The following is a 12,440-nucleotide window of genomic DNA, read 5'->3' as shown; positions in this document are numbered from 1 at the left end:
CCATTTGAAGTTACAGAAGCCAAAAAGGGAAATATTACTTCTTACAATTGTAAATCTCATTGTACGACATACCCTTTCCTCCACTAAGAGGTTTCAAGTAGAGTGCCAGCTCCTCCACACACTTCTTTGCAACCTCATAATGTTTATTTTCAGCCAAGTTACTCAGGTTCACAGTCTGCTGGTCTGGGACCTAGATACAGTCAAAACATTTACAAATTGGCAAACTTGAATAATACAGTACATTTCAATACTGCAAAATGCAAAAATGTTAATTTTTAGCAATGCACCCCAAAATGAATATTAGAAATCATCCTACACACCGAAGGTCAACAATAAGAACAATGAATAAGATGTGAATGCAGAAGTAAAATCAACTCATTTCATTTGGATGGCAGAATGGTGCGCATGAATATTATTGCAAGACTATAATAAGTTGGGCACGTATGCAATAGAGTTGAAGACGGCTACCCTCCGGAAGTAAAGGAATCGGTGTCAACTGGGAAAAGGCAGTGTAGAAAACTACAACTGGACACCCTAATTGAAGAGTGGAAATAGGACAACAGCTCAGACTAGCAGAACAGAAAAAGTGAGTTCTTGCTCGTCCGATTATTGTGATTAATTTGATGGGTGATTCAAAAGTAATACAACATAACACTGGTGCCAATATGGAAGGGAAAAATCTGGGTAGATGAACCAAATTTACAAATCTCTGTCACATTAGATAAAATAATTTCATATTTAGTAGCTAAATGCTAACTTATACTACTTGCTCAAGATAAAGATTCTTTTTCTTTAGGTTTTGCTGGACAAAAGAAAAAGTGAACTCTGACCTGAATATTTTGTGGAGAATTATCTGCTGACAAAAAATGAAAACAATCTGGTGGCCCTCAACTTTTTCCCAACAATATTGAGAAGTTGGAATGTTAGGTGCCCAACTTATGAATAATAGGTGGTGAAGAAGAAAGAAGCATCTAGTAGTGGGTTGTAAGTGGAGCTACGGATACAGTAGTGTATAATTTCATTTAGCTGCCCACTGATCCATTTTGAATACAAATATTGCTTCTCATTTGTGAAGCAGTTAGTTTTTTTTCTGTTTACACAACATAGCAGCATCTGGAACATGATGACTAACCTACATTCATATAACTAGAAATAAAAAGGAGCCTTGAACAAAGTGGTGATTTCATATCAATGCCGTCATTTTGCATTCCTGATGTAACAGGATTTCCTGGAAAGTCTGTCATTAAACAAGTACTTTCAACACTGGCATAAGTTTGCAAAGTAGTTCCATTAGTTTGACCTTTTCATATGTACAGGATGATTCCAGATCAGTTACATCATAACAAATATTTATACCCATACATGATGCATCCTGAATAGGAACATTATTCCTTTTCACCAAAGTCTTTGAAATTAATTAGTAATTAGGTCATCACAAGGATTTAACACTCCTACATTTGTTGAAGGTTGATTTAACCAGGTCACTAATTCAAATATAGACTGCAAATGTTGGTACATTAAAAACATTCCCATTTAGGAATTTAAGCATCAGTCTACAGCTACGAATGTCAGCTCCAAAGATGCAATCATAGCATAATGAAACTACAACATTTGATACAGTTTCGGTAAAATTTACCTGAGCACCGACTAACTGCAGAAGTGCAAAATTCACAGGAAGAACATCGATGTCTGTGTTGATGGCGGTCTGGTCAAAGGGACACGCCTTGCGGTGTAGTTTGTTCAAGCAGGTTTTGCAAACAGTATGCCCACAGCCCAAACTGATGGGTTTGTGCACGTTCTCATCAAACTCATTGTAGCAGATCGGACAGGAGAGGAATTCTGTCCACTGCGATGCTTGCACAGGCATTCTGAAAGCTGGTCTGGGTTCTGTTTCAGTGCTAATGGTTGACTAGCATAACGCTATTGTACTGTCAGAGATTTACACAGCTGGAAGGAAAAAAAAAAGCATTTAACTTTTACAAAACTCCACTTCACACCTGAAAAAAAAAAATCGGGATGAACCCTCCTACCCCCAAAGGTTCAGACTTCAGCACAACACGAGGGTTAAGATTTTAAGAGTTTACTTTGGGAAAAAAAATTACTAAAATGCACACATCTCATGTACAATGTGATTCTGGTGGCCATACTGTGTCATTACTCAGGCTTCTTTAGAGAACGCAAACATCCATTAATGAGCGTTTGTTTTATTGTAATACCTATTCAGGGTTGCTCATATTTGGCCCACTTTTATTTCCCATTTGTAAATCAATGATCAAGTGGATGTCATGAAAAGTCGAGTCTGAGAGATCGTCCATCCATCAGCACTCTGCAAGGGTTGCAAGCTTTGTGGAGTTACAAACATTCAGCTTCTGGGTTGAGAAATCACATTTGATCTACAGTGGGGTAAACAAATGATGAGGATGGATGGAATCCTCAAGAAAATGGAGCCCTACATGTTACCACAGAAGAGAAAAGCAACATCTTGTTGTACTCAGCATATTTCAAAGACATACAAACCTTGGACTGGATCAAATAATCTACTCCATATAAAAGTCCATTCTCCCAAACATCAAAAGAGATAGGACCAGACAGCCATTTCCCTATATCACGACTGCAGCAGCATCATAGGAATTGCTGGCACTGAGGCCAGACCTCTGTTTATGCCAGGAGAGCTGTGCCGTTGCATTCGGCAATGAAAAAAATGCGCCGAAAACTCCAATGGCTTTGCACACAACTGCTCAGAGCTCTGTCCCTTGTATCCAGAAAATTAAATGCAGAGTTAACAACTTGCTGAACCGTGCATTCAGCTATGGGAAATTGCTTGCTTATTTCTGCAATACAATTCTCCAAGTTTAGTCCTCTCAGCAACCAGAGTCAATTCCATCAGACATCTGTCTTGTTGCAGGTGTCTTTGGCTGCCCCCAGTTATTCTATCTAATGTGCAAAAAATTCAGCAGCACAAAGATACAAAATTGATTGTTCAATACTGTTACTCTTTCATATTGGGAACATGTTTGGAAGGTTCTACAACACTATGTAAAATACATTTTTAAAAAGATTGCCAAGGCTAAAACTTAAGGTCCCCCCAAAAATATATATAGCTGCCCCACACTAAACAATTCATATTTATTAGCTAAATATCTGCAAAGGAAAAGAAAAAGACTGGATATTGAAAAGTGAGTTAATGCTCATGTTATTGTTTCAAGTACTGTACCATTGTGCCTCAAAATATTTAGCTGTCAAAAATATCTTCCCATAGAGATTTTCACTTTTCACTGTTGATGAACTTGGCAACACTTTTCTATTGTACAGCAAGTGCCATTAGCAACCAACTACAAACATGGGATCTCTTTCATAAAGCACAGGTTATGTCCACCAGTGTTACTGAATACCATCTGCTAATCAACCTTTGTGTGTTTTGTCAAACAAAGGCTAAATACAAGATCCTCCCCCCCACAAAACTATATTCAGTTACAGTATCATATACTCTCAATTCAGAACAGCACAAGTGAAATAAATGCAGAGCTTCCTATGACCACCTGACCACACAACAATACCCTTCAAAAGTGCCAGACACATTTCCTTTATTAAACAAATCATCTTTATGCTGAGCAAGGTTAAAGTGGAACTAAATGCAGTTTGCCCCTGCCAAAACTAATCTATGCCTTAGACCTGCCAGAGAGGCTTTTGTACCATCTGTCTTGGATGAATTCAAAAGATCCCAGAGATGAAAAGACAGTTTGCTAAACCATTAGCACATTAAATCTGGCCGATTCAGCTTCTGTTGCAAGGGGCACAGTTTAGGATATTGATATAATGAAGAATAACATTAAGAAGAAATAGTAGTTGTATTTATATCGCGCCATTCACAACCTCAGGATTTCCCAAAGTGCTTCACAGCAAGTGAAATACTTCTGAAGTATAGTCACTGTTGTAATGTAGGGAAACGCAGCAATCAATTGGCACACAGAAAGGTCCCACATAAAGCAGTGAGATAAATGACCAAATGTGTTTTAGTAATGTTGGCCAGGACGCTGGGAGAACTTTTAAATAGGATCGTTTACGTTCGCTTAAGAGGGCAAACTCATGTTCAACATCTCATCTGAACGATGGTACCTCCAACAGCACATCATTCCCTCAGTAGTGCATTGAAGTGTCGGCCTAGACTAGGTGCTCAAGTCTCTAGAGTGGGGCTTGAACCCACCACCTTCTAACTCAGATGAGTGCACCACCACTTAGCCCAGGCTGTATTTTTGTAAATCTTTACATGTGATGACTGCTTAAACATAAGTGTATAAATCCTTCAGAATGTTTGAACATAGACAGCTGACTGGCATAAGAGCCAACATGCTAGTTATTTATTTCTGCATTTCTTCTTAAAATGCAAGCTGTAGTACTTAATAACTACCAGAACTCTAAAGCTGCTTTTATACTGCTCTTTTCAGATTCAAGGTGTCCATGAACCAGCTCCCAAAATTTATATTGTCAAATCCATTTTCCATAGCCTGGCAACAGAGGATTTAACAGCATTAACACCTGCAGTTGGCCTCTAAAATTTGAATTAAAATAGAAAAGCAAATTCCTTTTATTTAGTGTGCAGGAGCCATTTATTCTCTCGTGCTGTGGGATTTCTATATTTAATTTGGTCAATGTAAAACCTAATGGCAGGTTTCTCCTCTTTTGTGGCCACTTTCTGTAACCTCCTCCAGCCCTCCGTTCTGGCCTCAAGCATTCCCCCCGCCCTTTTGCCCCACTATTGGCAGTCATACCTTCAGCCACCTGGGCCCCATGCTCTCTAATTCCCTTTCTAAACCTCTGCAGCTCCCTCTCTTCCTTTAAAAGTGCTTCTTAAAACCCACCTCTTCTACCAAGCTTTTGGTTGCCCCTCCTAATATCTCCTCCTTTGGCTCTGCATCCATTATGCCTCTGAAGTGCCTCGGGATGTTTTTCTACATTAAAGGCGCTATATAAATCTAATAAAAACAGAAAATGCTGGAAAAGCTCTGCAAGTCAGGCAGCATCTGTGGAGAAAGAGACAGAGTTAACATTTCAGGTCGAAGACCTTTTGTCAAAACTGCTGATTCTTCTCAGAAAAACTTGTTGAGCTTTTCCAGAATTTTCTGTTTTTATTTCAGATTTCCAGCATCTGCACGATTTTGCTTTTGACTATATAAATGCAAGATGTGTGAGCCTAGACAGTGACTAGCTGTTGGACATTTGACCATGGAGGGCTTCACATTAGAGGCTGATTATGTTTGCACCTGTTTTCCTAGTGTACTTTACAGCAGGAGTCACTGGATACTAAATCAGGGGTGACTGGATGAAACTGTAGTGCCCAACTGGTGCCCTGGCTGAGATCATCTTACTCAGCACAGACAGGGGATTCAATCAAGCCTTCTGATCTGTATAGCTTAGTACCATACACGGCGGTGCCTTTGCCCATTAAGCCATTAAATGGTTCAGGATCTCAGCATTCTTTTCTTCCTCAGATGTTGAATTATCTAACATGGTATGCTTCTTGTAGTTCAACAGCAAGGAAAATTTCCCACTTTACATAACCCTAGACCGTATCAGTTCCTCAAATAGTTGGACATAGACACCTTTATCCCCTCTGCACAAGTCACAAACATTTGCACAACAGTGAGTCACGGACTAACAGGAGGGTCAGATCATAAGCACTTCAGAAAAAGATCCTTCTGCAGTCTGGACTTAGCATTACTGAGAACCTCAGTGGATTTTAGGAACATAAGAACAGGAGTAGGCCATTCAGCCCCTCGTGCCTGCTCCTGTTCCTATGTGGCCCTTTGAAAAATAAAGGGCCACATGAAGAGGAAAGACAGGAAAAAATTAAGAGAACTTAATAACATCTCTAGCAATTGTGTGTAATGGTATGGAGACTTTACACGTTATGGCACGAGGAAAACTGCTTTAAAAAATGAAATGTTTCTGCAATCCTTTAAAAGTCATCACAAATTTGGAAATTTAGTAGAAGTGTGCACACTAATGTAAAAGTCAACTCAGTTACAATTCCATTTTTCAATTTATATTTGTGAATTTTTGAATTCAAAGAAGTGCATCAGTGTTGTAACTCAACCCTCTGTTTCAGAAGAGAAGCCTTTTAGTGCACCCAGTATGAATTTTTCAATTTCCTTCACCAGCCAACTCTGGGGCCTTCTTGAGTAAGATTGCCACTTCAATACCAAATCTCAGCAGTTCTATGCTGTGGACTCATGCAAACTCAGAACAGAGTGGGAAATGATCAGGTCTTTTTTCATTGGCTCCTTGCAACAAGAAGGGAGAGATTTGCACCTACCAATCTGCATTTATTAAGTTAACCCACTGAGATAAAATAGTGATTTTAATATAACACCATTTCTGTAGACCTTAAGCACATCTTTTTGTGCAATAAAAGACCGAAACAATTCCATATAGAATGAACTCAAATGCAATACCGCAAGAAACATTTTCAATGGTTACAAAAATGACATGAAGCACAACCTTTGATTTTAAAAGAGTAGTAAGCTATGAACAGTTTGAAGGGGGAAAAAGAAAACTCTTATTAGCATTGGCCAAGCATGTTAATCTAAATCAGGACATCTGCTTCTTGTATATTTGCGCTCAAGTCCTAATTTTAACAGCCATTATGATCTGCCTGTCATATGATGGCCATCAGTTTTTGGCTTGTTTTAGAGTTAAATGATCAAACAGGAAAGCAAAGAAAAAGATTTGCAACCTCAGGTAGCTATGGGTTGGTGTGGTTAATTGGGGGGGGGGGGGGGGGTTGGCGAGGAGATGAGGAAACAAAAGTTGTACACTTCACCTAAACAAAAGGAATTAGGGAAAAAATGTCTGAGCTATCGTCAGAGAAATTGAGATACACTGCAAATCTATACAAGCATATAGATCGGTATACAGTTTTTTAAAAAAGTACATTAAAATCTATCACATTTTCAAAATCAAAATGAGTGATTTATCATTCCTAATGAGCAACATTTGGAGGTTTTGTACTTTAATGGCAGTTACAATGATACTAGCAGAGGACGCAGAATGGAAGGTAGTGGCGAGGAGAACCAGTACAATGATGCTGTCCTCCTCCTTAATGTGTGACTGTAACATGATTTCTGCATGGCTAAAATGATAGCATACACACTTGATCAAAAGTATGTCCACATTAATGCAAGCTTGATGTTATATTACTGAAGACAAATTGGTATCTTCAAATCATCACCCATGCAGCCAGAACAGTAGGTAAATTACATGACCTTTAAAACAGTAAAGAAAACATCACATCTTAAACCATGGAACAATGTTGCGGTTAACAGATCACAGCAGAAATCAAGTCAGCACTCTTGCACGGTTTTGTATAGCTTCACTTTTAAATACTTTGCTTTTAAGTCATATTTCAAAATCTCTTCCATTAACTGTGAAGTTTTTAAATCCTTAGTCCCTAACCTACCCCTCAATCCATTTGCTTTATCTCTCGACTTAACTTTTGATTTAGTGACTCCTCCTCAATTTCTGTTGGTTCCACTATCATCCTACATAATGCATGGAAGTTGCACACAATGCAAAAAGGTTCAGTATGCAGAAAATTCACTAAAGCCAGTATTCTGGATAAAGTACTATATTGTACAGAATTAAAAATCATAGAATTTTACAGCATAGCAGGCAACTATTCAGTCCAACACTCCTGGACCTCTGAAAGAGCTATCCATTTAGGTCCATTCCCCTGCCGTTCCAAATTTTATTTTTCATATATTTATCCACTCCCCTTTTAAAAGCCATTATGGATTCCGTTCGCACCCATTTCTGATCCATGTCCTAACAATCCTTCATGTAAAAAAATTCTCTCAGCATTCCCTTCTAACTTATGTTCTAAAATTTATGCCCTCCAATTACCAACTCCATGACCAGTGGAAATACCTTTTCCCTATTCACCTCACATAAACTTTTCACAATTTCAAACATCTCTATCAGATTTCCTACGGAGTAAGTCATTGGCAGCATTTCCTCCACTGAGCCCCACTCCAGTCGGTCTCAGTGAGTGGAGACTAGAATATGGTCTCTAAATACTGAGTTGACATCCAGCGGCTACTCACTTCCGATGGGTGGGGGTGGCACTCCACTCCCCCCAATGTGAAAGGTACATGGGGCTCTTTAGCCTTGGTTGCAGCCCTAAAAAGTACTCCAAAGATAAAAGGCGCGAAGAAGGCAACGGGAATCCACCTTAACTACTCTTCCCTAGTACGTGGCTCAAGAATCTCATGTGTAAGGATTGAGCTGGGACCTGCCCTAGGGCAGAACACAACAGACAGATGGATCAGATTTCCTCTTAACTTTTTCTGCTAAAATGCCTCACTTTCTCTAGTCTTTCATAACCAAAGCCTCTCTCTTGGGATCATTTCAGTGAATACTTTTTGTCCTCTCACCTTAGCCATGGCAAGAGTACAGAAGAGACTTACTGAGATGATACCAGAATATATGGCATCCAAAACTGGGCACAATATGCTAACTATGGCCCAACAAATGATTTACAGAAGTTTAGCATTACCTATGCCATGGCTTTGTGGTAGCATTCTCACCTCTTGAATCAGATGGTTGCGGGTTCAAGTCCCACTTCAGAGATTTGAGCACAAAATCTAGGCTGACACTCCAGTGCAGTACTAAGGGAGCGTTGCACTGTCAGAGATGCCGTCTTTCGAACGAGACATTAAATCGAGGCCCCATCTGCCCTCACGGGTAAACATAAAAGATCCCATAGCACTATTTCTTCCAAAAGTCTTGCAAATTAGCAGATTGGGCAAGAAATACTTTCTAAAGAAAATATTTTAGCTCCTTATGGACTGATTCAATTTTTGTTTTCTAAAAAAAGTTTTTGTATCTTTCTGCTTCAGTATAATTACTCAAATAAATCTGATTATTAGTTTATCACCTTTCAGAGTAGACAGAAGAGTGTGGCGGGCATCAGTCAGAGATTCTAGTGCCACTACAGATATGAACAAGTAATCTGGACTAATTCTTTAGTACAGAACTGAAGGAGTACCCAATGGTCAGACACGAAGTCTTTCAGATGAGGCATTAAACATGGCCTTGTCTGCTTCCTCAGGTAGATATAAATGATTCCATTGCACCATTCAAGCACAGGGAGTTCTCCAGGTTATCTGGCCAACATTTCCCCATCAACCAACATTCCTTTTTCAATCATTATCTCTAAAAACAGATCATCTGATCATTCATTGGCTATTTATGGGACCTTGCTGTCTGCAAATTGATTACCATGTTTGCATACGTAACAGATATCGAGGAAAATTTGTTGCATGCATAGGGATAAAATGGAGACCATCTTCACTTTATTTCATCACATGCTCTCATGTGATCTTCCTCATCTTCAGATGGCAGCAGAATAACAGTACAGTGGACTGTGACAAACAAATCTATTGAATAAAAGAATAAGTGAACAGCAGCTGTAATGCTATAGATTTTACAGTTGTTAATTATCTCAAGTACGTAGAAAATAATAAATCACAGATGCTGCACTAAACCATAATATTCTTAATAAATATTGATAATTAATACAGTCATCCCACAAGATGTTTGTATTCAAATTAAATGGCTTGGCATTTCTTGGACACCTGGCTCAGGCACGATGACTAATTTTTAAAATCAAAATAACCTAGGGCATGCTGTTCTGTGAATTAAGATTTTTAAAATCCTTTGCATATTATGACAAATTAATTAGAGAATGGGTGCCCAAGAATGATTATACAACCATAATCTAATGAAAAAGCTCAGGTGACATATTGCATGCGCAAAACTTAACCAGTTTATTATTCACCTGGCGCCAAAGATTATATTCCATTCTGTGGTCTGCTACTGTTATAAATATATACTGTGCTATCTTTACCGTCCCAAATTAATGTACAGGTTGAATATCATGGAACTACTTGTTCACTTGGTTTTAATTTAATATATAGCAAGAATAGAAAAAAAAACACTGGCTCATGAAGTAGGAAAAATTGAAGCAATAAAAACATTGGAAACCAAGAGACAACTACATTAAGCAAGTTAAAAGGAATAAACGATCAGTGTCTAGTAAGAACAAATAGCAATGTATAAAAAGCAACGTGCAGCCGTACATTATACACCACTCCTTAATTCCAAATTTTATGTTGGCAAACCTTATTTGGAATTAAATTAAGAAACTGAGATCATACAACTTCAAGATCCAAGGCCTCCATATCTGTCCAGTTGTCAGTTTTGACTGCAGCTCAACTTGGTCACACCTTCCAGTTTCTCTACTGAATACACCATCGCCCTCAGCCTCTAAAACCACATCGTGCATGCAATACATTTCACAACTGAAGATCTGCTAACCATGTATAATTTAAACAACACTCACAGGCTGATCATTCCCTCACCCCCAATAAAGTGAGATTGTGATGTAGTGATCATAGCAGATTCAAAACAAAACAATGAGCAAATGAGCTGAGTTCAGGAAATTGCTCAGTCTCTGGAAAAAAAGTATAAAGTTAGAAGGCACAGAACCTGCATATGCATTAACTGTTTCAATACTAGATATTTCTACTGACAGTCACATCATAGTAACACATCTGCTAATATACAAATCTATAATTGCAGATTATGCCTTTAACATAGAAAAATATCATGTGCTTTATAGAGGGGTAAAAATAAAAAAAGGAACAGATGCTGAGCCAGAATGAGAGATGAACAAAAGCTTCAATGAAAAGGTGAGTTTTAAGCAAGTTTTTAAAAACACAGAGGCAGAAGGGTTTAAGCAGGGAATTCTAGAGTATGGCCAAGGCAGCTGAAGGCTTTGGTACCAAGGGGACGGAAAGGATGCACAGATCAGAATCGAAGGAGAGGCAAGGCTGCAGGAGGCCACAGATGTAGGTTGAATGAGGTTTTGCAGCAAGGTGAAGGTGAGGATTTTAAATTCAATGCACCGGGGAACAAGGAGCCACTATAGATCAACAAGAATGGTGGTAATGGGCAAACCAGATTTAAAACAAGACAGAATGTAGGTAGCTACGTTTATGGAGGATGGAAGGCCAGTATGGAGGATAGTGGAGAAATTAAGCCTAGAGTTGACAAAAATATGGATAAGAGTTTCAGTGGCAGTAAGGGAGGTAGAGGTGCAAGTAAGCAGTCTTTGATGATAGATAGGAAGTAGAGTTTAAAACTCAGTTCTGAACTACACAATGTTGCCCACATTCCAAGAACAAATTAAAAAAAAACTGGTCTCTGCAGAAATCTAATTTTCTTGTAACACTCATCATCCTCCAGACTATTCTTCCGATATGTTCAGTTATCTATTTTAAAACCTAAATTAAAACCAACAGTCCTTGGTTTCAATCACTGAGCACTTAATACATCTGACTACTTCACACTAGCAGAGAAAGTGTCACAGGGTGTGGGGATGGGAAAAATCCTCCTCTTAGGATTTCTTGGTTTGATAAACTGGATTTCTGGCAGTCATTTTTCACACAATTATGCCATCAGGCAGATTCTGAATATATACATGGGGGTGGAGCAAAAGAAAGGTCCTTGGACATCACCTGGGGCTGGTTACAAAGTGGCACTGACCAAGGTTTGGACCAGGTCTCCTTCCCATCTCCCTTCATCTGGGTCACAGGGTGCAAAATCTAAGAGGAGGAAAGAAACACATTTAAGGAGAAAAAAAAAATCAGTCCATGATTTCAGCGGTCCCCTGCTGCACAGTACAGTACAGATGCAATATTCAGGCATTTTGCCAAAAATAATTTTCCTTCCCTCCCTCAATAAATACTCTTACTTAAAGATGTCACCGCTCATCCCATCTGTATGTAACTTGCGTAATTATTTTCATTAATCGGTGCAGGTGGGCTGGGGTTGCTAGGTTAGTGACACCAGAGAGCTATATTAAGAAAAGAAAGCCACTCAGTACAATTCTAAAGAGGGTACAGGAACAGAGAGGTCTGGGGGTATATGTTCACAAATCATTGAAGGTGGTAGGGCAGGTTGAGAAAGTGGTTAAAAAAGCTTGCAGGATCCTGGACTTTATAAATAGAGACAGAGTACAAAAGCAAGGAAATCATGATGAACCTTTACAAAATGCTGGTTCGGCCACAGGTGTAGTAGTGTGTCCAGTTCTGGGCACTGCATTTTAGGAAAGATGCAAAGGTCTTGGAGAGGGTGCAGAAGAGATTTACTAAAATGATTCCAGGGATGAGGGCCTTTAGTTACATGGATAGACTGGAGAAGCTGGGGTTGTTCTCCTTGGAACAGAGAAGGTTGAGAGGAGATTTGATAGAAGTATTCAAAATCATGAAGGGTCTAGACAGAGTAGATAGAGAGAAACTGTTCCCATTGGCGGAAGGGTCAAGACCCAGAGGACATAGATTTAAGGTGATTGGCAAAAGAACCAAAGGTGACATGAGGAA

The 12,440-nt window shown here is 39.0% G+C and overlaps 1 protein-coding gene across 5 annotated transcripts in view; it reads right to left on the bottom strand.

The window, feature by feature from the left end:
- The window catches only part of rc3h2 (ring finger and CCCH-type domains 2), a 100,416-nt gene that overhangs the window by 51,073 nt on the left and 36,903 nt on the right, over window positions 1–12,440 (bottom strand). For 3 of the 5 annotated variants that reach the window (XM_067969671.1, XM_067969674.1, XM_067969675.1), the window contains exons 2-4: window positions 11,577–11,663; window positions 1,637–1,947; window positions 73–190 (exon numbers count right to left, since the gene is read on the bottom strand). In XM_067969671.1, coding sequence (XP_067825772.1) covers window positions 73–190; window positions 1,637–1,867 — 349 coding nt within the window. In that variant the 5' untranslated portion in view covers window positions 1,868–1,947; window positions 11,577–11,663. The remainder of the gene's footprint in view (window positions 1–72; window positions 191–1,636; window positions 1,948–11,576; window positions 11,664–12,440) is intronic. The other 2 variants (XM_067969672.1, XM_067969673.1) reach the window with 2 other exon arrangements.

The sequence above is a fragment of the Heptranchias perlo genome, chromosome 31, assembly GCF_035084215.1.
Source record: "Heptranchias perlo isolate sHepPer1 chromosome 31, sHepPer1.hap1, whole genome shotgun sequence".
Lineage (NCBI taxonomy): Eukaryota > Metazoa > Chordata > Chondrichthyes > Hexanchiformes > Hexanchidae > Heptranchias > Heptranchias perlo.
This window is presented reverse-complemented; position numbering and strand designations above follow the sequence as displayed.